This window comes from Tinamus guttatus, unplaced genomic scaffold, assembly GCF_059628265.1.
Source record: "Tinamus guttatus ecotype Peru unplaced genomic scaffold, ASM5962826v1 Tinamus_guttatus_pri_ptg000087l, whole genome shotgun sequence".
Classification (NCBI taxonomy): Eukaryota; Metazoa; Chordata; class Aves; order Tinamiformes; family Tinamidae; genus Tinamus; species Tinamus guttatus.
Window position 1 is genome coordinate 455,850 of NW_028288621.1, and position 26,395 is coordinate 482,244.

Genomic DNA, 26,395 nt, shown 5'->3' on the forward strand with positions numbered 1-26,395 from the left:
GCCTCTGAGAGCGTCAGGGCTGCCCCGCACTAGGGCTGTGGCCCCTTCCCCTTTGGGCATCCCCTGAGCCACGTTCCAAGGGAAATCCTAGAGGGAGCTTTTTGCTGGTGCTTCCCTGCACCTGGAGCCTGAGAAGACGGCTCTGCACAGACATAGCTGCAGCGGGGATGCTTTTGTGCCTGAGCTCCCTGAGAAACAACACACAACACCCAAAGAATGGCACAGGAATATGTACTTAAACAGCAACATCAACAATGAAAACAACAATAAAGACAGTAATATCAACAATATCAACAATAAAAGCAACAGCAACACTAATATCAACAATAACAACAGCACAAAGAGTAGGTAAGTGCTGTGAGTCCTGATGAACTGGGCCTTCCTTGCAGCCTCCAGCGTGAAGAGAGCCTTGGCTTGCAAGGCAAAAGGAGGTGCTGGCCCTCGCAGGGCTCTGCAGGCCTCCAGCCGCTTGACTGGGCCGTGCACGGGCAGTCGGTAACTCGGGGGCTGCTCCAGCTGCTTCCCTCCAAGCTGCTGTTCCTGGGCAGGTCCCCGTGCCTCCTGCCTTCCGCTGGGCAGGGACTGCACAACATGTGCAGCTCAGGAGAGCCTTGGAAACCTGATGGCCTCCACAGAGGCTTCCTGTGGCCCTGGGAAAAGAGAGGAAGGCAAGCGGTGAGAAACGCTGCGGGGCCTGTTGAACAGGCTCATCTTAGGCTGCTTCCCTCTTGCTGGGCAAGCTGTTGAGGGGCCCTGTAGGGCAAGCAGGTGGCACTGTGGAGCCCAGGCCCCCAGAGGAGGCTGAGAGCTGCTGAGGCTCAGAGCAAGGCGGCTGCAAGGGGGACGCGTGCAGGGGCCACAGGAAGGCTGGCCGAGGGACCAGCAGTGCGTGAGGAAGGGCTGCCCTGCTGCAGCCCTGACAAGCCAGAGACAGCAGCGCTGCGGCTGCCTGAGAGGAGGTGCCGAGTGCCCGGAGCGCTTGGAGAGGCCGGCCAGAGCTTTGGGCCTTGTGGTCCCGCTGGCACGGAGGGAGGGCTGGCGCCTCTCCAGGGCAGCGGGGAAGCCCCCGCTGCAGGGGCTCGGGCCGAGGGACCCGGCTCCCCCCAGCAGCCCCAAAGGGAGGGCGGTTCTGCGCGGGCTCTTTGCGGTGGACACAACTTACCCGCCGGCCTCCTGAAGCGCTCCCTGGGGCTGGAGGTGCGCGCCCACTGCCACCAGCGAGCCTGCCGAGGAAGAGAAGGGTCAGAAGGAGCTCGTGTGGCTTCCGTGGGGCAGGCAGCTTTGGGGGTGCAGCAGGCAGTGGCCCCTGGCCTGGATGGGAGGCCACGGAGCACCCACTGCTTCTCCTTGCCCTTTGTGGCCTGCCCAGAGCTCTTGTTCCCCATGGCCCCTGCTTGCTCCCAGCCCCACAAGGCAGCACTTCCTACCTGCTCTTCCTTGGTGCCCTCTGTTTCCACTAGGAAAACGCACTGCGCACCACCCTGCCCAATGGCCGGGATCCTGTGGATGTGGCGGGGATGGGGGCTGTTGCGCAGCTCGGGGAGCCTTTCGGGTGGCTTGGGGGTGCATTTCTCTGCCTCCAGGATGTTTCGCGGCTCTCTCTCCCGATGGAAGATGCGGGAGAAGGTGTCCACGCTGCAAGAGAGCAGAGAGAGCCATGAGGTTGTGCACTGGGCAGCAGCGTCCTTGCTGAGAGCTGCCCCGGGCACCTGGCAGGGCCCCAGAGGCAGCCAGGCCCTGGGCGGCAGCAGCAGCCTGGGCTGGCATTGGCCTCCCGGCTGCCGGCTGAGCTTGCCCCAGCTGGGTGGGCAAGTGCTCCCCGACGCAGCATCCGGCTGGCCCTGGAGCAGGACTGTGCGAGAGCTGCCAGGGGCTTTTTGCCCTCCGCGGAGAGGGTCAGCGTGGGGCAGGTGCACGTGGGCATGGGCAGCTCCCTTGGCAGGGCCCGGGACACTGCTCAAGGGCAGCTGGTGGCCAAGGGGTGGCCCAGGCAGCTCCTGGCTGCAGCTGCCCCTCCACAGAGGCTGAAGTGGCGGCTCAGTCCGGGGCGTCTGGGGCTCTGGCGGCTGGGAGGCTGCGCGAAGGCAGCGCCCTGTGCTGGGTGCGCAGCACGAGCAGCGCTCACCTGTCCTGGGGAGCCCCCAGCTTCCTCCTGCGCTGCCCGCCCTGCTCCAGGCTCTGGTAGTCGGGCGCACGCAGCAGGGGAGGTGCCGGGCGCCGCGCAAGCGTGCGCGGCCCGTTCCTGTCGGGCTCGGGGAGCGCCTGGGACGCATCCCTGGCTCCGCTGCCCGCAGCACGGCCTGGCCTCCGCACGTGCGCCATGCTGCCGCCGTGGCCAGGAGGCGCAGACTGGCAGGCGCCGCGAGCCAGGGCGACAGCACAGCAGCCCCTCCGTTGTAGTTGCCCCGTGCACTCCTGTCTGGGCAGGCTCCAGCCCCTGCAGATGCAGCTGCCACATGAGGCCTGGAGCTGGTTGTGCTGGGCTTGCCTCAGCCACTGCCATGGGGCAGCTTTTGGGATGCCCTCTGTTTCCACCAGGAAAAGGCACTGCGCGCTGTCCTGCCCAATTAATGCAATGTAGTTCCTTTTTCACCACTGAAGTTGCTAGTAATGAAGCAACCAAAAATCCACTGCCTAAGATAGGATTTCAGTCCAAGAAGTCTTTCAGCTTCAGAAAAAAAAAAAAAAAAAAAAAAAGAAAGAAAAGGCTTTGTCTTGTACAGAGCGTCAGAGCCGAGACCAGTTCTCCGCGTTGCCTCTGCCTCCACATCCCAGCTATTCCCAGGAATGTGGAAGGCTTCAGGAACGGGCGGCTCCTGTAGGAGGGAGGCAGAGCTTGGGGCCGCAGCCCTGCACCCCGCGGCTCTCCCCATACAGGTCCTGGCGCCCGGACACGCGACTGGGGACTCGCTCTGCCCAGGGGCTGCCCGGCCTCGGCGCCCGTCACCCGAAACGTTGACCGGCGCTGCCTGGTGCTCCCGCACCACCCCCAGCTACACAAAATCCAACTTCATGGCACAGAACAGCATTTTGAATCAGCACAGGTTCAAGAGGTTTAAACTGTTTAAAGTTATTTTGTATTCTTTGTAGGAATATCCATAAAAGATCTCAAAGGTATCTGTGTCTGTACATATACAAGAACCTTCAAAAATTATTCACAGAACAAAAATAAATCTTCTTTAGAACAAAGCCAGGCAATGAAATGCAGAGATGGATCTCACAGACCACACAGTCCAGTGCTACTAGCATAAAAATACAGCTTGAAAAACAGCTTTGTTACTTTTTTAAGGTGTTCTTTGCTGAAACGTGTAATCCTCTTAAAAGATCATCTATTAAAAAATCATCCAGCTGGAGCGATTAAAAAGCCCAGCAACAGGAAAGGTGCTCCCTAAACACAAATTCGCCCACATTAACAGGCAGATATCAAATCAGCCTCAGGTTGTGTTGCCTAAGCTTTGCTCTCTGGAATCAGCAAGGGCACAGCAGACACACCACTACCCCACATGACACATTCATATGCATCACTCCCGCTGGGTCCCACTTTCCACAAGTGACTTGTGTTGACCGGGTGTTGTCTTGGCCTGGTGGCCAAGCGGGCTGATGCGGAGAGTCAGATGAGGTCAAATGCTACACAAGCGAGACAGGGCAAGCTCCATGGCAAGCGCGCCATTCCCTTGCCATTCTGAGCCATGGTTGAGCGTGCACAGCTGGGCTGCATGCACATGGCCACTGACCTATGCTGCTAAGAAGCACAGCTGCTCCAGAGCTGCCAGGCCCACGCTTGCAGCAGTGTCCACACAATGCCCCACTGCTCCTTCACCACTTGGGTTCTCCTCAAGTAGAAAAGTCCTGTGATTTTGACTTTTCGAAGCCTGCTCTCAGACAGCAGGGTCTTTATTGTACAAAACTCCCAATTCTCTCCTAGGAGGCAGTTAAGTCATGTGTGCAACACCATGGCCAGTACTACCTTGGCAGCTATATCATAACGTTGGGACAGGAAGATAGGGAAGAATGATGGGTTCTAGGCACAGGGCACTCAGCTCCTGGAGATCCTGAGCTCCTTACCTGCGCATCAATGATTTTCTGCTTCGCATCAATGATGGCTTGCATCTCAGCATGATCCTTTTTCAGCTCCTCTTCAACTGCCATGAGTCTGATGTGCAAAAAGAGAGAATTAGTGCAGTTTAAAACTATTCCTGAGTGTTTTGGCTGCTCTGGGGCTGTTGCTTTGACTTCTCCGGTTGTCCTCTTTTCTGCAAGAAGTCTGTTGCATTCAAGAAAGGTTATCGATCCTTCTCACAGCCCCAACTGCCTGAATTTATTATATTCAAAGTGGTCATTGCCAATAATCTAACTGTCCTGTAAAACCACCCCATGAGTACAGTTTTCAAACAAAGCAAATGGACCAGTTAGAGGTATAGCAGAGACTGGGGTTAGAAATTCCTAAATCTTTTTGTCTGCTCTCCTGACAATCTAAAGCAAGTCTCAACACTCATATCTCAGTTTTCTCATCTCTAAGGCAGGAGTGGTGTCAGTCCAGGAATATCAAGCCCACACAACTGCTCTCTTTATTGTCAAGGATAAATGTGACAAGGGGGAGCTTCCTGCTCTCCATGTTCTGCAGACTTTGCAGCCAAGTCTCACCTACTGATGATGCTCTTCATCTGGCTGTCTTTCTCCTCTTGCTGCCGGTGTAGCCTCTCCTCCCTGTCTACCAGCGTGGACTTGTACTGCATGAGCAGCCTCTGTATATTCTCCTCCTGCACGAGGAGGCGCAGCTTGTACTTCTCCAGCCAGAGGCTGGACACCTTCAGGCGCTTCTTCAGCTTCGCTATCTCCTGATTGTACCGTGTGGGGAGGGGAGCAGAGCAGGAAAGAATCAGATGCAAAGGAGAAAGGAACCCATCAGATTATTATGTTCTGCTGCTGCTGAGAGAAAGCCACCGCTCGCTTTCATTAAAAATAAATTGATGGGAGCAAAGGAAATGACAAGCAGACAACTGTGGGCAACCACAAAGGAGTACGGAGGCTCCCACTGAGCATTAGTTTATTCCCACACTGTGGAATGTCTTCCTGTAGCCCAGTTTAAGCCCTCAAATAGCTCTGACATGGCTCCTCAGTCCTGCCTGGTGACAACCCCACTTACTCCAGACCCAAGGAGTTCCCAGCCACAAGGTGCTAATGGTGCTCAGCTGTAAACAGATGTCCTGGGGTGACCAAACTTGTGAAAGGGACCCAAATAACTCATTTCTCAGGACCTGAGGAACATGAAACCAATTGTTCCAGGCTGAAGGCGGGGCCAATCACTCACTACATATAGTCTGCAAATTTACTTGGCTGAGGTTTGTTTTTTCCACCTACCACCTCTGGATAAGCACTTGTGCAATAGTACAATGAATCTCAGCACATTCCACTTCAGTTTTGGTTCATTCACCTTTCTTAAATTGTTTCTCTTGCTACTTCTTGTCCACCAAATATTCTCCTCTTTTCATACCACCCTCCCATAATACCAAACCTCTTATTTGGAAAAAACCCTTTATTTGGAAAAAAAGTCACATCTCACATTTACTTTGGGAAATAAATACACTTTAAAAAGTGCATCTCAGGAGATGATGGATATTTCTGGCTTGCCCTGAAATACTCCACCATCTAGATGACAGATATTTGCCTTGGGTGAAGCCCGAGACAAAATCCGAATGCAGCTGCTGATCAAGATGAATTGCATTTGCAGAGACTTGTACCAGCACTTACCGCATTCCAAACTGCACTCAGCTGAATTAATGATCATTTTTAATGGAGTTCGTGATCACTAAAACATGTTGCAAGTGTAGAAAAATGGCAGCATATTGTAACTATAATCTTGTCATAAAAGACATCCAGTTGAGCACTGAGGTGGCGTGATTTACGATGCAGGTAAATGCTAAATATCAGCCTGTAATGTAGGAACTCTCAGATATGTCTGCGTGCACCCATATGACACAGTACAGCCTGTACCTAGATTAATCTGTAGTGTGGGATATTGTTCTACAAAGAGTGTCCAGTGGGAAGACCAGTGTGTGACCCTGGCACAGCAGCACCTGGAAACCACTTTGGAAGCAGCTGAAGGGTGCTGGAAGCCAGAAAGGCTGTCGCGTGCTGAATAAACCCTACCTTCTCAGCATGCTTGGCTTCATCGTGGTTCTGCTCTACGTCCTCCTCCACTTCCTTGTACTGTCCGCTATTGAGGACCCATGCAGCTGTCCTCTCCATTGGTGACATCGTGGCAGAGTCCACAGGTGTGTGAACCTGCAGCAGAGATGCCTGTAAGCGTTTGTCAAAGAAAATACGTATGAATCAGCACTGAAAGCACATTTATTCAGAGCAGAAAACATGGCCACCAAGCTATCAGTCTCCGAGTCTCCCCCAAGCCCTTCTTCCAGAGATGCTTTATCCTCACTAGACTTTGGACACACAGCATTCACGTGAGTTCCTCAAAAACAAATAAAACCCAAAAAGACACCTCCGAAAATCAAAAGTGAAGGAAATCTATGAAATCCTGAATTTCTTCCTTGCCTAGGTGAGCTCCTGTCTTTCTGGGGAAGTTCTTATTTGCAAACCCAGTTATCACCCACCCCCTGATTAGCTTTGCAGCAAGGCTACTGCAATCCTAGGTTTCCCTCACACCACAAACAGAGCAAGGCGGCGTCACTCGACGCCCACGACGAGCGGGAGGCCGGTTTCTTCGGAGGGTTGGGAGCCAGCGGGACAGCAGCCTTGGCCACCGGCTCCGGGGAGCACCGGCCCACGCGACTGCGACGGGACGCAGCGCTGTCTGGAAGCGGCAAAGAGCTGCGACGTCCTCGTTTCAGGGTCTCCCAGACTTAGATGTTTTATTGCAGCAAGCACGGCAATAAAGGCGGACACGAGGAGAAGGAACTGAGCAAAACCTGTTGGTTTCACGGAAAGTCTCCAGAGAGCCAGCAGAAGTGGAGGGCAAGGACTTTAGCTGCGAAAGGGTTATGAGCTATTCTGGTATAGGGGAAAAGAATAAAGAGAGAGGCTCTCTAGGAACGTGTATTAATCCCCCTCCGTGCCCCCCTGGCAGAGGAACACAGTGACACTTCTGTTCCCACCTACCTCCCCAATGGGAGGCAAAGCTGACCTCTCCCAGCAAGCAAAGGGATTGCCTCTGTGCTCAGGAACAAGCGGGGCTTGCAGAGAACAGAGTCCAATAATTATAACGGCCACAAAGCTCGCCCGGGAAGAACATGCCAAGCTTCTGCTCTTATTGAAATTAAAAAAGAAAGAAAGAAAGAACAGAAAGAAAAAAAAAAAAGGAGAAAAGAGAATTCCACAGCCCAATTTGCAATTAAAAGGAGGCAATGGAACTTGTCTCCCAAAACACTGCGGCCGCTCGGCTTGGCACACACCGAGACGTGTCTGCGGGGTGAGGGTGAGGGAGGAACAAACCGATCTCTGTGAGGGAAGCAGGAGCGAGTGCTCCAGCGAATCCAGAGAAAACAATAGACAGCAGTTTACCCAGTGGTATTTTGTATTTATTCATGTCTCTTTTTAGGTGGCTCTGATTTTAAATGAGCACCATGGGGCAAACACACTCTCACGCCTCCGTTCTGCGGATCTGCACCTGGCTGCTGCTGTTCTGGTGGGGTAGGGCGACAGGGACGGGCCCGTCGGGTGCCGTGCACCACCGCGACAAGTCCTCGCTCTGCGTGCTGTGCTTGCTGGAGTCTTCCAGGCTGCTGTTGCTGGGCACACTGAGTTTGAAGTCTTTGCTGCTGCTTCGGCTCCAGGAGCTGGCAGTGCTCAAGTTCTCCAGGCTGGAGTACACCGAGGCCTTCAGCATTGGCACGGGAGGGTTGTTGAGGTGCTAAACTGGGCTCTGGAAGGAGAGGGGCTGGAGACTGCCCTGTCGGTTCAAAGCGGGGCGCAGAGGCCTTCTCACCTGGGGAGCGCTCTGGGGTGTGCTCTGTGTCTCCCACAGCTGCTTGATGGTGGCCACCTGGGCCACGGAGACCTGGCTGCCCGCCGGGTGCAGCGGCTCCTCGCTCACGAGCGCGGCGTGCTCGCCGTGGGCCGCGTGTGGGTCCTGCAGGTTCACGAGGGAGATGCTGCGGCCGTTGGGCAGGATGCTCTCCCTTTCGTCCTCATCCAAGTAATTCATGATCTGGGTAGATACCTGCTGAGCCAATAGCAAGGTCTTACCTCTAAAATATCCATCTACATTTTCCTGTGTTGGAGATTCCATCTTATGCAAGTCACTGTGGAGTAAAAAGGAATTTGGTTATTTTTTAACTGAGCCGCATCCTCACGAGATCTGTCCCAGAGAAGCCTCTCTACCTCATTTAACCCCTGCGCCAACTTCCTCGCTCTGAAAGACTCAAGGAACCAGATTTCCTTTTATGAGCTCTTAGTGTTTCAAGTTGCAACACACTCTTCCTTAATTACCACTTACCTCTGAACATTAGGCTTGATTCAAGAAGTGCTTCACATTTATTTTTCACAGGTGAACTGCAAACCATTCCCACCAATTCCCCCATCTCTTACAGCCTTCTCTTCCCAGTAAGACTTCAGAACATTTCAGACCCCATTTAACCCTTCCCCAGCTCTATATTATTGCATGTGTCTGAAAATTCAGCAGGAGCTATCTGAAAGCTCCTGTAAGTCAAGGCAGCTTGAAGGGACAGCATTTCCAATGGGAGCTACACCTGATGGTGCAGAAGCTTGGCACAGGCCACCCTGTGCAAGATCTCTGGTGTTTCTGCCACCTCCCAGCTTTTTGCTTCACATGAATCACTCCTACGGTGTGGGAAGGTTCAAGCAACAAGGCATTCACCACTGCCTGGGCGCTCTGAAGTGAACCCTCCTCATCCCCCATCTCCCCTCCAGCTCCGGCCGTGACCAACCTGTCAGTGGGGTCCTCAAATATCTCCTGAAGCCCTGAGGAGAGACTGCCACTGATGCTGGGACTAGAACTGTGCTCAGGGAAATGTCTCAGCTGCTGTTGAATGGGTGTAGGGTTGGTCAGGGACTTGGTGATGTCCGCAAGAATGCGAGGCAGAGGTCCCTGCTTTGCCACGGTCGCCTGTAGAAAGGAATTTTCACCCTAATTGGACAACAAGCACCGCGACACCTGCCAGGTTTTGGATCACGATGCCCAGAGGCGGAGGGGTGGAGGTGGAAGGAAGGAGGGTGGGTGGTTGTGTGCGGGTGTGCCCGGACCGGGAGGCAGTGTTACGGAGCAGCATAATCACGGCAACGAGATGGATGGAGGAGACCAACGGGGTGCAGCAGACATTGAGGAAAGAAAAGGAAATAGAAAAGAAATTAGGATTGATCCCCCAAAACAAAACAAAACAAACAAAAATCATGCTCAACAAAACCAAACTGTGGCCATTCCAATGCAAAACTATCATGCAATGCAAACTAAAGCCAGGCTGGGTGAGGCCAAAGTGAAAACTACAGTATCTACTCATTAAGGGGGGGTTAAAGGCTACAGATTCAGCTAGTGGGAGGGAACTTTCCAGGCAAAGGGAGTCATGTGGTAAAACAAATGCATGCCAACAGACAAGGGATGCGGCATTCGAGGGTCATGAGAGACTTGAGAGGGTTCAGAGAGGTGGGGAAAAGAAGGTTTTCATTTCAGAAGCCTTTGGGCTTGGCATGCTACGCTGATGCCGTCTCCTGCAGCAAACGGTTATCAAAAACTAAGGCACTCCTCCCTTGTTAAAAGCAACTGCATGAAAACACCAGTGACCCTCATTCCAACACTGCCATGGAAGGTGGGATTAAACGCTTGGCTTCAGGTTTACTCCTGCCCTAGCCTGGTGTTGGCCAGGCCGAGCACGGCACCAGCCCGAAGGGGAAGTTTCTCCTTTATTTTTGCCCTTTCTGGGTCAAGACTGGTTGTAGCAGCTACACGGTGCTGCTTGCTCTCGTGCCCGAAGCAGGAGACAAAAGCAGTACAGACTTAATGCTGAAGTAAAACTCCCTCAAAGACATTCCTCTTTTCAAAGATGTCCTTATTTTCCCCTTGAGCAAGGATCCGGTCACTCCAGAGAGAGGTCTCTTTACAGAAGCTTTCTTACAGAGCATCTCCTGCTCTATTAAGATCTGTGAGGTTACTTGTCTCCTCAATTCCCACTCACTACCCACAGTAGAACAGCACTGCAGTGTAACTTTATCCCTTAGTTCTCTTTATAGCAATCCACTATGCCAGCTCCCAGGGGCCTGCTAGGATAGATCCATACATCTAACCTACAGAAAGGACAAAGCACATCTGCTTTAAAGCTTTACGTCTGGCTCCTTCCCCTTCCAGCTGCCCGAGACATTTAGGACGTTTTCATTTGGAGAGCAGTACCCATTTGCCCTGCAGAAACTGGGTTTCCCTTGACCTGATGGCCTAAGCAGCTGGAGGAAGGTGGCACAGTTTGTGGCACTGATGGATTTACCCCAACTTATGGAAATGGTGGAACTGGTCTTTTACATGCTCCCTTTGCCTGTTTTTCCGAGCTTGCTGAGCTGTCTTTATAACAAAGATTTTATTGCCTGTGACACCAGGAGTGCAAACTCTGCGCATGTGTGACGGAAACAGATAAACAAGACCACAAACCGTTATCAGCCTAAGATTAACTGAGATTAATATACATTATCCTTCTGAGTCAAGGAAATTTAGATTTACTCTGATGCACAAAGCTCAGTGCCTTCTTTTAGATAATGTGCTGTGAGAAAACAAATATCCAACAAATCAGTATCTTGGCAGACCCTTCTAGCAACAAAAATTATTAGCAACACATTGCAAGTCACCTCAGCTCTCCAGTTTCAAAAGACACGGAATACAGACAAGATAATGCAGCTTCAGAAGTGCAAATATGGAACAGTTTTAAGTACTTTCAGGAAAAAAAAATGCTGACATGGAGCTCAGCTTTTCTGACTCTTGTCAGCTTTACTTGTTAACAAGGTTTTAATGATTTGGGGTCTTGCAGCAAATGTAGCTGGGGAAGAACAACCCAGACTCTGCTCTTGTGCAGTTCAATGGCCCCAGTGCTCAGAGCTGCAGCCGAGCGTCTCCCGTGGGGAGGAAGGAGCGTGGCTCTGGCAAGGCCACCCCCTAAGCTAAAAGCTAATGTAAACATCACAGAAATGGACGAATCTCAGCGGGTTTGGCCCTGGTCTTCCAGGAGAGCAGTTCTGCCTGGCCAGGACACGACTTCAGCCCAAGCTGGGCAGGGGAGGGTCCAGCCAGGTGCCTCAACTTGCATCCAAAAGAGCCACCCCCCAGCATTTCCATTTCCCAGCCAAGCACTCGAGTGCTGCCCTCTCTGCCTGATTTGGGTGTCCGCACCAGCAGTGGGGCCCAGCCACCCCCAGCAGCCGCCCTGGGGCCTCCCGGAGCCGGCGGGGCCGCAGCGGGAGCGCGAGGGGACCGTTGGGCAATGGCCCTATTGCACATTCCTCTCCCCAGCCGCTGGGCACTCTCTCCCCAGCGCGGCTCCGGCTGCTCCCCTGATGTCTCCTCGTGTTTACGGTCGCTACGCTACAATCGCTGCGTTCGCCCTCCCAGGCCTCCGCTCCACTTTACCTCATCAAGCTGGGAAACAACCTCACACAAGAGGGAATGCAAAACGGAGAGCTCTCTGCCCACGTCGATGTAGCCCTCAAACCCGGGCATGTTGGAGATGCTCTCTGGATTAGAAATCTCGAGCAGAAAATGCTTCATTCCTCCCCACTCATGTTCCAGAAAATCATTCATGAAGCCCATGTACTCTTCCTTGTTACCAAACCTGCAAGAAAGGGGAGGGAAAACTCAGTCAACAACCACCACAAAAAAGCACAAGAGTAAAATAACTGTCCGAAAACACTTCATGGTTATCTTTTGACTTGCCTTTCTGAAAAGGGGTCTGGAAGGGGAGAAAATGGGCAATTTAAGAGATTCCCTGCTTTCTCGACTTGGTTAAATACTAGTAACTTGCCACTCATACTGTCAACAAGGGGGTTGGTAACATCTCTTCCCTCCCACAGACTTGGTTTCTCTCCAGCACCTTCCCTGCACCCCTTTCCCTAACGGAGAAGTGCCCCGGGCCTATATTCAGCTGGGAACCTGGGAGGTGGAAGGGGAAAAAAAACATGATCCTTGGCAGGAACGACACTTTTTTTTTTTTTTAATAGCATAAAACAGGCACACACAGGCATGCTAAACCATTAACCTCTTCGTGCTTTTCTCCTGTGTCCCTCTACTGAATTCAGAGCAGCTCCAGTGTCTGCATTCAAATTGACTCTGCCTAACTCAGCTCTGGGCTGTTCCAAAGGGAATGGAGGAAGTTTCTTCCTTTCTAAAGTCTGTTCCAAATTGCCCAAGAATCAGCAGTCTGCAAAAATGACCACTAGGCAGGGCTCTCCTTACTTGACCTGATTTGCACCCCTAGAAGCAGAGATTTCGAGGTCATCCCCACCACCTACTTAGCAAAATTGGCCAGATTCTGAATCACTTTAGCAATAAGCGTGAGGGCGCGGGATGTCCGGTCGTCAGGATACTCCTGCATGAGGTTGAAGAGGCTGGGGGACATGATAGCAGGACTCAGGAAGCGCAGGAAGAGTGAGGCGCTGATCAGGCGCTTGCTGATGTCCTCCCTGCCCCTGCTCAGGCACTGCTGCTTCCACGATGCAAACATCTCCTTCAGCTCCCGAGGGAACACGCTGAAAAACAGCAAGCAGAGACACAAAACCGTGTGGGCAATGACAGGCAGAAAGTCAAAATGGTGACCAATCACTTGAAATAATTAACTGTGAGAAATCATCCTTGACTTATATTTTCACTCCACCTCTCTAGGCCAGGAAATGTCATTAGACATCTATTCTTAGATCACCATTTAATCTGGTGATTCTTAAGTAGTGGTTAAATCATCTCTTGTTCAAACATGTGAAATGAAGCTGTTTTCAGACCCACCGATGCGCAGACTAAAAACCACCACGACCACGCTGGAACAGAGTGCTCCAGGTATTTAAAACAAACTGGATCAAAACGAACTATATAACTCTATATTAACTATAACTGAAATTTGTACATTGCTTGTACAGCTCTTCCACTGCTTTGCATATACTTTGCCCTGAAGCAGAAAGGACATTTTTTTTCCAAGGACACTCAGTAGCAGAGATTAATAAAAATCTTTCGGCCAGTGTGATTTCCCACACTTTTTGGTTTTACCATTCTAAAGGGGCTGAGACAGAGTTGTCTATACATACCAAACCCACTTTTTATTCCGAGCTCCCGCTAAGCTGTCTTTTCCCTTAACTCCCTCCTTGTTCAGGCACAACTCACTATCTGTCCCCTGTAGAAGACTTCAGCAGAAGCTCCCGCTGGAACCCCCTGGTTTAGGCAGCAAAGTCACCCATGATATTGCATGTCAGGTAATAAGGCAGTGAGAAAAGGAAACAAGGCAGTCTCAGAAGATAGACGGCTACTTCCTAGCGCGACTGCTGGCTTCACATCCTTAGAAGAGGAATTCACACCTTCCACTCAAAACAGCTGTGAGAGAGAAGGAGGAGAGAGCACCTCACCAGTAGGAATTGATGATCTTGCAGAAGGCCAGCTCGCAGCACTTTTTCAGGTTGCTCTGATGGTCTGCTAATTCACTGGGTGAGCACTTGCTGGGATCCACTTCGCAGTTTTCATCTGACTCATACTGAGCTTTGATGAACTCTCCTGGGCACAGGGAAGAGGATGACAGACCACAGTCACTAGAGGAACAGCCTCCCTGATGCATCTTTCAATCCTGCTTGTGCCTTTCCAGAGCAACCTTGCTGCCTTGCGACATGGCCTCCAGACACCAGACCTTGGTGGCCTGGCTCCTCTGGCTCTCCCAGAGGAATGAGGCTTTGCTACTTGTCCTCAGGCCTTCCCCAGGAAATGCACTTGACCGTGATGTTTATTTTTATTATCTCTAAACTCGCCCTCCTTACATTTCAAATCTGGCTCAGAGATAAGACTAATACTCCAGTGTGAGATAAATCCTGCTTGTTTTCTCAGTTTCTTACAAGAACATCTCACAATGCCTCTGTCGCCTGCATCTTCCAAAGCCCTTTGCGTTTCTGTAGTCCTTGGACACACATTCGAAAAAGGATGAGGTTTCTTTTGCTTAATATATTTAAATGCACCATTCACCTTTTTTTCTCTCTCCTTTTTTTTTTTTAGACTTATGCTAAGAAATGTTTTTTAAACTGCTGCTGTTCACCAGACAAAACCTTCATTCATTTGTTTAATGATTCAGTGTCTTCCGACTTCACCTCCTGCCATGACCTTGCCGGCTCCGAGCTAACACCCCAAGGCTTGTTCGTGCAAAGGGGTTTTGTTTTTCAACCTCTGTTTTCTTAAAAAGCCTTAACCAACCATCAAGCCCGTCCAAGCTAAAGCCAGCAGTGTTCTTGCAAGCAGATCAGCTGCCACATTTTCTTAAACTGGTTTGCTTGGGTCCAAAATCGTCCTGCTGAGGGCATCTAGATCACTTACTTGCTAAACCATCAGCATCACTTCTGTGGGTGAGCTCTGTTTTAACTGTTGCTTCCTGGGTTATGTTTTTCCCTTAAGTGTCTTTGAAAGACATTCTTTGTGGTCCACGAGGCTCTGTCTTAATCGTGTATTGAGACGCTCTCGCAGATAAAATAAACAGCTCACACCAACGTAATGTCACTAACTCTTTCAAAGAGCACGGCATCGGAGTGAACTGCCTAGCGACATTCAGCACGTGATGAAGAATGAGAGGGATATATTGTCACGAGCAGCCTTGCCCTGGGCACCAGACAGGCTGCATGACTGATGGCGTATCTCCATCTCCAACACTTGTGATTTACAGTCTTATCACTCAGCACCAATGTTCTAGACCACGGGATAAAAGCCATTAATTTTCATTCCTGCTTCACCACTACAGCCGTGGTCCTTGGATGGGCCACCTCCCAGATCCCAGCACACAGAGTCCAGTCCAGTTCCTTGACTAATTGTTCTCTGCAACTGGATTAGCCCTTGCAATACCAAAAAAAAAAAAAAAAAAGACAGGTTGGCACTTTCTTACCTAGTGCATCGTAAAGATACTTTTGCCCTACCAATTTTAGGTATTCCTCAACAGCTTTGGTAGCAAGTGTGTTCTCCCTGAAGATCAAGACATCGTGCTCCTCACAACGGTCTATCTCAGACATCACCAAATCTGTCAAGAAGTCCTGAAGAAAAAAGTAACATGGGCAGAGGTTATTCTAACTGGACTCAGTCACGCTAGGCAGAAGCCAAGGAGGAAGGATAAACACAGGAGCAAGAAGATCACTGAAATAACTGTCTAGCATTGGACATGGGGTGCCAAGGACTGCTCTTCGTGCTGAACACAGACAAACTATACATTTAAAAACCCAAGATGGAAGTTAGGAATCAATTCTTGCAGCTCAGCAAAATTTAATTAAGAAGAACGGCTTACAACAACTTAATTCACAAAATGAAAACAGCTCTGGACTTGGAAAAACACGTTGGCATACTTGCTGTGGATCTACATGCATGGAAGTAACAATCGAATTTCATCACTGTGGAAAACCACTTAATATAGGGCTTAGTCCTATAGTAATATCTCTTTCCTCAGGTGATAAGTGCTTATGAGCCAAGGACACTCAGCACATCACAAGAAACACTCAATACTTAATGAATCTCCAGGACAGGAGCTGTATTTTTGTCCGAGGTTTTTTACTTTTCAAAAGAAAAAAATATCCACGATCCTGAATTAGGACTCGATGGTAACTGTGACTTGCTAGTGCTGCTGCAAACATTGGTGTCCTCCAAAGAGCACTGCAGCGAGGCATCCTAGCCCTACTGATTATACAAAACTAATGTATCAGTACAAAATATTAAGAACAAACTAGTGCAAATATTCAGAACAAATTAGCTATTGCTTTCTGGTGAAATTTGACAGAAATATTTTCACATGGTGCAGGCTGGGGCCATGCAGCTCTAGCAGCACCACCACAGCGTGAGCTGCAAAGGTTCCTTGGCCCAGACTGCTCAACGTGTCTAGAAAAGAGACCTTCAAAAATACTGTGGCACTGCGAAGACAAACTGATCACATCAACGTGCCTACTCCTTGCAGCTAGCATTGCAGGAATCCAAGGGCTGCTTTCCAAAAGCATTTTAGTACCATCCTGGAGGAGTTATCCCAGCTAGCAACTTCCCTGGATTTGAGAAACAGCGCGGTGAGGAACAAGCTCTTATCGAGAGAGCCCCCCTTCAGAGGGACACGTCAAGGCGGGCAGGGTACACGACTACGGGCACACGAGAGGCTGTTTCACAGCAGCTGAGTGGGGCTGTCACCTGGATGCTGCCAACGGCTGCTCTTCCACATCTCAAACCCTCACACTTGTGTTTGGGGCTGCGTAACTCACTCCGCCGGCTACAGCTGGGCACCCCTCTCACACACCCAGCTTGGCAGGAGCAGCCAGGTATATCGATGCCTTTTAATACCTCTCAAAATTGTCTAAGCCCTACAGGACATTTTCACGCACTTTTTTCCAGCATGCACAGAGAAGTCCTGATAACATCCCTGAGCACACTAAGTCCTGATAACACTGAGCACAGCTTCTGTAAAAGCTGTTCAAACCCTGACCAAATCAAGGCTGGAAGTGATTAACTGATTCAGCCTGAGACAACAATGGCAGTTCAGCCCATCACAGGCATTTCTGGAAGTAACTTTCTAGCTTATTTCTCTCTTAAGATTCCTAAACACTCAATGAGTCCCCAATGAGTAACATAAGGTTGCATGGTCCCTCCTACTTCAGCCACTTCACTTGGCACAGAGTATCTTCAATCTTGGCATCAACCAGTGCACTTGCTTGTTGGTAAGACACCCATCCACATGCATTTGCCCAAGCCCTTGAAAGTATTTTCTAGACCCTTTTCCTAGCTTTTGATCCCATATCCAGAAATGCCACAGGCACCTTCTGCTGCTGTGTGCGGTCAGGCCAGCCCAGGCTTCCTACTTTCTGCAGCCCCAGAGACACCCACTGCGAGCAGCAAGAGGGAGTCACTTGGACAGGGGCCGCCTTCTCTTACCTTTGCTCTCCCTGTGCTCTCCAGGATGTGCACCAAAGCACCAGCCATCTCCTCCTTTTTCCTGATGCTGATCACTGGTTCGAGCATGGAGCACAGCGTAGTGTAGTTGCTGGTAACAAACTCTGCAAATTCTTTGTATTGCTCCATGGGCAAGATGGTTATGGTCTGGTAATGGGACTTGATCCGAATGGAAGGTCCCCCTGCTTTCCCTTTCTTGGGTGCAGATGGGCTCACTGGGTACCATTTTTCCATAAACTGGTGACCGGTTATGCTGGCCACAGGAATGTTGACCAAGCCCACATAGTTGTTCTTGTCCTTCTTCTTCTTCTTCTCTGCATCCTTGTAGATGTGAACTGCGATACTTTGAAGAGGCGGGAGGCTGTAGAACTCAAAGTGCTCTCCCCAGAAAATGTTGTCAGCTTTTGTTTTGCTGGTGGTGCGGGCGAAGAGAGTGTCATCAAGGCACAGCTCACAGAAGTACTTTTTCTTAGGGGTCAGGTCCTTTGCCTCCATGATCCAAAGACGAAGCACATTCTCAGCTCGACGGCAGTTGTCCTGCATGGAAGAAAGATCTCAGCTTTGATTCAGAATCTCTAGGAAATTCAACATATTCTCTCCTAAAGCAGAAGCAACTTGCTGTCTTCTGCATGTCCAAGGTAGAGGCTAGAACATTTTTCTTCTCAGAAAGCTCCCAGGGAGGCAGCATGCCAGCTCTAGAGCTGACCTACCGCATGTTTACCCATGGAAAACCTGACTTTCTTTCACCCAGCTCTGAAATGCCTTTTCCTTTTGCCAGCGCTGTACTGCACCATTAACTCATGGAGCTCCATGTCCTTTGCTTCCTTATTTCTGGAATTTCCATTACCTTATTTGGCTGCACTGCTCTGCGTATGTTTTCCATCCACTTGTCTCTCTCTGCTGCTGAGGAACAGCTGAAACATTTACTGCCAGTGGAGCAGGTTACCTGCAATATATAAGTGATCAGCTGAGATCAAGCAAGTCCAGAAGACATGGACGATCCTGCAAAAAGTAAAGATGACAACTAGGAATGTTTGAGAAACAGGGAGTAAATATGAAAAAGGCAGGAAAGCATTAGAAGATCCCAGAAAGCAGAGATGGAGAGGCCCACAGAAAACAGAGAAAAAAAAAAGTCAGTTCAAATTAATATCAAACTAAAAGGAAACATATGAAGGGCCAAAGGTTACTCTTAAAAGACTCTTAAACATCTTACAATACATCTGGCTATAATCAGCCAGTCAATTATTTTTTACACTTGTTAATTGATCCATAGCTATGAAATGCTTGCAGTTTTCCCCAGAAAATCCCAGGTACTGGATGATTTGGTCACAAACAGCGCAAAGACAGAACTAGCAGTGTGTTGACACAAGGCAAAACTCCCTGGAAATGGTGACTTCAGGGAGCTAATGCCAAGTGAGTGGGAACAGCTCCTGGCCAAGGCTCCGAGAAGAGCCTGCTACCCGCTGGCTTTCTGCCAGGGCCGCTTCCAGGTTGTACTGCAGAGCTTTAGACACATGCAAAGGACTCAGCTGAAGCCACATTGACTCTCCCCTGCCACAGCTGCCTGCAATGGCCTTGGGCGCATCCAGCTTGGTGCTGCCCTTGCAGGGAAATGACTGTGGGAGCACAAACAGCCTGTTCTGGAGGCAGCCCGGGTTGAAAAGCAAAGAGGAGCTTTGCTCCCCGCTGCCCGGTGCAATGGAAATGTGCTCAGCTGCCGAAGCTTCTCCTCAAGCAACCTGGGAAGGGGCTGCGCTGCTGCAATATGGTTCACAGTGGAAATGACACTTCTCAGTTACGGTATATTTTCAAGTGAATTTAGGTGACAGGAGGAAAATCCAGCTTACAAGCAATAGCTACGCTTAGGGCGTACATATGTGTGCTGACTACAAATGCCTAGAGATTTCCCAAGGTAAGAGATGTTCAATTAGAAGATGCAGTAATTGAGAATGTTTTCTCTTTGCTGACTGGCTGAAGCCATCAGGACTTGGGGATCTCATGCCAATTCGGCAGACCTCAGGAGAACATGTGTTCCCAGTTTGCTCTCCAGCTGCCTCATCACAGGCCAGCGTGCTCTAAGTACATTTTTGAGTACATAAGCACTCAAACTGACTGACAGCATATAATCTGCTGGGTGCATGGAAAGTGCTCACCTCAAAGCAGAAGTCTTGTCCAAGGATGCTGCTGTGAAGTGGTTTGACAAAGACTTTTTCTTCTGCCCCAAGATCCAAGGTCTCCACCGCGCTGCCCGGACTCAGTAAAGACGCATGGGAACGGGACTCTTTCAGCTTTGGCAATCCATGTGACCTGAAGAACAACAATGGGGAAAGGAAACATTATTTTTCTGACCATTTCTAAGAAATGTGGCAGCATCTCGCAGAAAGCTACAACTTGTTGGTGTTTCTTCAACTAGGGAAATATTTGCTAACAGCAAAAAGCACACTTACATCTCTACATCTCTAAACCAACGCAGAACGGTAGCTGCTCTTGTTGGAGCAAAAATTGCCCCTGCTAGATACAATTTTTTTTCTTAAGATATAGAGTCTTTGACCTAAAGTCAAACACACTTATTTCCCGCTTTATGGCGCTCAAGTCATTTAGCTATACTGAAGTTTTGCAATTAATGCTTCCCCTTTTCTTCCTCCCCATGTCTCCACTACTCACTTTTGGCCCCCAGCTCGACACCTGCAGCTCTTCTCTCTTTTAGCTGACCAGCTCCTGCGTCCCTTGGCTTGGGCAGGGTCACCTCCACGACACCGTTACCAGTGCAGGCTCCTCTTTGTCCCTAGAAATACCCCTCCCTCCTCCACGCATTTTGGAACCAACTACCCAAGGCACTGAAAATTTTTCTGTATTCTCCCAGTTCGATTTTACGGTGACATCTGTGTGCAGTAGGAAGCTCTGCTGTCAACAGCCCAGTAAACAGGTGATGGCATTTTTACCTTGGGCCCTTCTTCCCCAGGGCCGACACCGAGTTGATAAGCTACAATAAAGACACAATACTTTTAGGCCTAAACTAATGCTTTCATTTCTGAAAACAAACTACAGGTGAACTGGATTTTGCCCCAGCAGCACGCGAAAAACAACATAAGGACAGCCTCGATTTCCTTCTCAACCTCACAGGGCTTTGCTTTATAAAGCTACACAATAGTTTCTTTGAAGGCAGGGCTCCGTGTTTGTCAGAGCAAGAAAAGGTAGATGTTATCAGTCACCCTGGCCCTGGAAGCCTGCACAGCACCATGGTGCCACCGAGCACTACCTGCTTAAAATGGGAAAGGGCTGATTCACGGGGCAGGATAGGGATGCTCCTACTGCCCTGCAAGGAGAAAAAAACAGGGGCAGGAAGAGCAGGAGGTGGGGAGGAAATGGGCATTCCCTGCTATGAATTCCAAATAATTACACAGACTCAGCTACTTTATGCTACCTTCTTTTGCACCCAAACAATTGGAGCTGGCTTTGCTGTTGGAAAAACCCCCAAAGAGCAGCATAGTTCAAAACACAGATGAGATCTTGTTGGACGCCTCTTCCCTCCAGCCCTTCTCCTTCCAGCATCCTAATCTCTGCTTCAGCTTAGGAGCTTCATTCCCACATGACTTCAGAGTTGTTTTTCTTGCTATTGGATCCACCAATTGCATTTTCCAGGTGCTCTGAGATACACACTGACACTTTGGGGTGGTGGCAGGCGGTGGTGGGGAGAGAAGAAACTATTTTCAAGTTTATCTTTATGATGGAACCGAGTTTCCCTTGTGGTTTGATTGATGAAGCATCCTTAGAAAAGCAGTAGACTTAACTACAACCTTTCAGCACCCCTACATGCAGCTGCCTGCGTGGCCAACCAGCGGGAACAGAACTCCATGAAGCCTCAGGCTTTCCAACAGAAGGTACCTATGAGGTCGAGCAGTGCCTAGACACTTCCCTTCTCCAAGCAGGACTCATCAGTGCTCTTGACTTTCACGATCCTGCAGCACGAGGTTTCACCAACCCAGCAGTCAAGCCTGGCACAGGGCTCATGCTTTTGAGCCGTGCTGCTCATTCGCACAAAGGTCTCTCTCCAAAGAAAGCTCCTCTCAGCTTCTTCCTGCTCTGCTGCTCTCCGAGGACGTTCCTTTTCCGCGCTGCATGCCCTCTGCTTGCTTCGGCGGACACACGGCCAAAAGGAGGAGGATCACGTGGACACTTGTCCTTATCCAGGGTTCTCTGCACCGCTGGCTTTCCAGGTCGCTCCTTCCCAAATCCCAGTGTCGGGCCCTGCCACCCTGTTCATTTGCCTCCTGGATCCTTGTTTTTAAATCTGCGCACAGGAGACTTGGAGGACAAAGGGAAGAGAGCAGTGCCGTGCCGTGCCAGCCCCCGTGGATGGAGTTTTATGCTTCACACACAACTGGAGAAAACCCACGTGCCATTCAGGTCTAGCTGACAATTCATGCCCACGCTGGCAGGCAGTAGAGGAAGATCCATTTTTGAAGAGAGGAGAGGGCTTTGTTGTGGAGCAGATCATGCATCAAAGCAAAGTCATAGCGACTCATTGTAAATGTGCTTATTGACCTTCCTAAAACAGTATCCTTTCCACTGGAAGAGGATGCCTCATCAGCCCACATTTACCAGGAGTGCCATGTTATGGAAACACTTATGTCCTTTACATTATTTATGGCAGAGATTTTTGCATCACAGAACTTCAAAGAAAGCTGGCGACAGAAGTCACTAAAAGCAAAGTACTTGACCACAGGGTAACCTTATTTAATATGGTTATGCTCACTGCACTGTTTCATACAGCCAAGTCCTGAAAATAGGGGTTTATAACAAAACTTCACTCCAAATGGACCGCATGACATTGCCACGACTAAAGGAACAGCATCAGCCACCATCGGCGAGCAGCAGCCGTCCGCTCCCCAGCTCCTCACGTCAACAAGACCTCCAACACCCACAGCCATCTCCACAATTTTATGGGACTGCTTTCAGATGGAGAAGACAGAATCATTGTTTGAAATGGCACAGCATGAGAGGCTCAGCTAATGAATTCTGCTCAGCTAAGGGAGAAGCAAAAATGCACTAAACAGCAGAAGGGCAGAGAGCTCTTAAGTACAGGGCAACCTATTTTTCACTCTGTCTGATACTCCTGCTGAACTACTGCGGAATAAAATACACTGTAAGGTTTAATGAAGACAATTAAGAGACTTTACAAATAGTTAGGAAAAAGCAGGTTTTACCTGCCTCTTATATAATCCATTTCCAGCCCAAAGTTCCAGCAAAAGAGACACAAGCAAGAATTTACCACAAGGAGCTCTTAGATGGATAGCATTAAGTTCCTTATGGAGTTCTCTCATTTTCTGAGAAATAGATGCTCTGTTCACTGTAGGACTCCACCCTGCAGCAGCTACACAACTACGGCCTTAGCCAGGTCCCTTCGCGTGCCGGATCGGCACCGCGTGTCCTCGAGGCTGGCCAGGGCTGCTCACTCTGACCTGCCTGCACCAGCAGCCCCGGGGCAACTACGTGCAGGCAAGGGGCACTAAAACCACCCAATCCAGTCGTTTTCTATCATGAAATCTAAGGCCCAGTGTTTACTTGCAGGGATGCTGAAGATGAAAAAGGTATTTGACTGCAGATGCTCAACCTGATCTTTTTTGTCAACTGTTAAGAGTAGTTAAAGGTTTCAGCCTTGTGTTGGTGCTGCATCGCATATCCTAACATATCAGTCAGTCCCAAACACACCCATCTGCCAGCTGGCAATAAAATCCTTCCCTCACTTACCTCTCTGGGCTTGTGCTCAGCAATACTCACGCTGTAGGTGCACTCTGTGGGTGACATCACCTGGGAGATGCTCTGACTCTTACCTGTCATCGGCGTTGCGCAGAGAAGCGAGACGGAAACTCGTGTTCCTGTCCAGTTTTGACTGGCTCTTTGTCCTCTTCATGGAGCCTTTCAGACGTTTATTGAAGAAGCCCTAAAACGAGAAGTCACAGCAGTGAAGCAGGGAACCTCTTGTGCCGGGAACAAATCAATCAGGGCAGTGTCACTGCATCCACACTCAGTGATTCCCACTGACCGCCATGAGGGATCTGCTGTATTGGGATTCCCCAGAGCAGAAAGAGGGGCAGGACAGGATCATTGATGACCGTTCCCCTGCGTGACAGCTTTGAATTGCAACAAGCGGCAGTGCTCATGTTACAGGTGAACTTCAGTGAACTCCAATTACTACTCAAAAGACTCAAAAATTAAACAAACAACCCCCCTCCACTATTAGCGAGCAGTAGTCTTGGGTAATGAGTAGTTGACCCTATGCTCCCCTTCACACACCATGTTTTTAGTTCTTGGATTAAGATTAGAAGATGCCTTGTGTCCATTGCATCCAAGCTCTCTTTTTTGACTGGTATACAACGAGCCTTAAAAAAACAGGCAGTTTCAAAATCTCACTACCCACACTTGAAAAATCTCTGAAGATTTCAGTATTAGTGACTTCAGATACTTTTCCAGGTGCTGTTTTGAAGCAAAACTCAACCCAAAATCTAGCCAGGACCTAAACATATTACATGTCCAGCTAACCTGCCTTCTAAACAACTGCTGCTGGGCTGCTGGTACCACCGCCTGCACCTCCTCCTCCAAGCCCGCGCTCCGCAGGGCCACGAGGACAGGGAGCCACGTGTTCCCCTGGCAGCGCCGCTGCAGCTCCAGCTGCTGACGGGCAGCGCCAGGCACCTCCGCGCGCGGGGAAGTCACGGCTGTTTCCAGCAGGCATCGCTCCACCCTGCGCCACAGCCCCGCGCGGGGCTTGGAAGACAACACACATTTTAAACCACATTGCATCCAGCTCCTGCCAGGGCTTGCAGGCACACGTGCGCGCGTTCCTCAGCGTGATCCGAGCAAACAGAGAGCTCCTTAATCCAGTAGGATTCAGCAGCACTTGAGGGGTGGAATCAGCTCTCCCCCTCCACAGAGCAGCTGCACGGAGCCACTGCAGTCACCCCTTCCTTTACCCCCTTCATTAAGAACATTACAGGCTCAGCAAAAATAACATGCCATCACCAACCTAGAGGAACTATTCTCCTAGCCAAAAATTGAATATAGAATGCAAACCCTGGCAGCAACTTCAGAAGTATTTATATAGGTTGCTGCCCATGTTAATGCTGATGTGTCACTATTTGCAGCCTTAGATCCATCCAGGAGAAAAAAACAAACTACAGATCTACCAGAAATATTACCGGTAATATATAGCAGCAGGTACCAAAACCACCTGAAAAAATGGAAATACTAAGTAAATACTCTTTCCTCCTCAGAGCCTGTTTATACATTATGGTATTTCAACCTCCACCTCCAGTTTGATGGGAAAATTTGCTCCCCTGCAGGAAAGTGGGACTCACCAGCACTTTGAAAGGAGACGTGTTCGCCGCATCCATGGAGTTGGTCTTCTCCGACGTGCAGGTCCCCGAGATGCTCTGTCTGCAAGGAGACCTCTCTGCCAGGACCTCTGAGAGAGAAGAGGAGGGAGGTGAGTGGGCGCAGGAGGGCTCTGCGCCGCACCGCGCGGGCGCCCCGGCACAGTTTTGAGTGCATTAAAACACTGTCCAATTCCTCCATCTCTGATTTACTCGCTAAATTACAACGACATTTCCGCTCACAGACTCAAGGTTGTGAATCCCACTTGCTCATAGGCAGTAAGCAGTTAAAATAAAAAAAACACTGGTGCAGATTAATACCCGCTGGTATTTATGATTCGATTGCTGTTTCTTCGCTACTATTCCAAAAACTTTATATTATTATGAGCTTTCTTCAGGGATAGCGTTACCCGCGATGCCCTGGCACGTGGGGTTTGGATGGCGCCGGAGCCAGGACACGCAGCCCCTGCGGGCGCCGCAGGACAAGATGGAGCATCGCGGCGGGTAAGCAAGCCGGCCCTGCAGCGCGGCGCTGCGGCTCCAGGCTGCCTGTTAATTAGGGAAATAACGAGCAAAAGAAACCACAAGTCTTCAAGTCTTATGAGTAGTTTACCTAGCAGATGCTGAGCGTGCCGACAGTTTTTGAGCTTTCTTACAAGCTTTGAGAATGAATGCTAAGGAGCTGGGGGCAACTGCAGTATTAGGCCTGGAGTTGAAACCAGTCTGGGGCAGCGTGACAGATTTGGGCTGAAGAGCCCCCGTGGTGCCCCGCAGCAGCTCAGCCCCATAACGGTGCTGTGGGGCTGCCCGCTGCGGGGACGCCGCCGAGCCCGGGGAGCCGCTGCCCGCACAGGGGTACCCGAGCCCCGCTCCCCCGCCGCGGGCGCGCAGGACGCAGCGCGAGCAGCACCTCTGGATACAGAGCTGGCATAAAGCTCCGGTCGCACCCTCCTGTGCCGCGAGACACGGCCCCGGCGCAGGGGACGCAGCGTGAACGGCAAGCAGCAGCACACGATGCAGCGCTGCAGGGAAGCTCCCATCGCGCCCTCGGCGTCGCGCTCCTCAGCGCAGCGGGCGGGAGCATGAAGACAAGCGCCCGGTCGCGCTGGGAACCCGCGGGACACGCAGGTGTGCGGCGCTGCGGACTGGCGGCGCCTTGTGACATCACGACAACAACGGTTCCGAGCTGCACACAACGCAGGGCCATTCCCCGGTTCCCAGGGTTCCAAACAACAGGCTGAAACTACAGCTCCTCAAAGGCAGCCCTAGGGCCCGCAACAGTGCTCAGCGGCTTCGCTCCCCTCCCATCACCATCCTCTGCCCCAACCACTCATCTCTGCTCCTGAACATTCAACTTATGTTTTTCGCTCACAGTTCAATTCCCATTTGATTCACAACACACATTGGATTCCCAGAAGAGAAATGGATCTTATAAACCGGTAGAAAGGATTATAAAGGATTACATGCCCTTATTACCCTGCTGCCAGCTGTAGGAAGAGTCTCGAGTGCCCCTTCTCCCTACAGCAAGTGCAGACTTTCATTAGAGGTCTAGGATGTGGAAAAAATGGAGAGCAGGAGAAATGTTAATTATTCTCAGGAGAAAATATGCACTTCTGTTCATTTCCACACAATCCTTCACTTGCACAGCTCTACACCCTTCCCTGCTCCCCAATTTCTCTATGGTGATTACCCCTCCATTCCATCAGCATCTTCAGGACAGCAAGGGTCCCAACTGGCTGCTTCCCTCCTCCTTCCCGGTAATCCACAGCTGGCCTGGAGCACTGCGGGAAGACTGCTAGAGGAAAAGCATCCTGACCCTAAAGCGTACCTTGGACAAAGGCAAGTGAAACAACAAGCTGATGGGAAACTCTGCTCAGTTCCATGCATGTCCCATGGCCCATCCACGGTCCCACGCAGCTTGGCAAAAGCA

General features: G+C 50.4%; 1 protein-coding gene and 1 pseudogene across 1 annotated transcript; one reads left to right on the plus strand and one right to left on the minus strand.

Annotated features, from left to right (window-relative positions):
• The window catches only part of LOC148595509 (ATPase family AAA domain-containing protein 2-like), a 398,768-nt pseudogene that overhangs the window by 342,135 nt on the left and 30,238 nt on the right, over positions 1-26,395 (plus strand).
• On the minus strand, positions 713-25,505 carry LOC148595522 (ras GTPase-activating protein nGAP-like). The gene is given in 18 exon segments (XM_088520361.1): positions 713-753; positions 1,163-1,223; positions 1,428-1,635; positions 4,037-4,153; positions 4,645-4,848; positions 6,152-6,300; positions 7,604-8,258; positions 8,904-9,082; positions 11,579-11,780; positions 12,457-12,693; positions 13,555-13,699; positions 15,063-15,207; positions 17,075-17,629; positions 17,940-18,038; positions 19,246-19,399; positions 22,927-23,036; positions 24,451-24,557; positions 25,325-25,505. Coding segments are annotated over 18 exon segments (3,549 nt in total).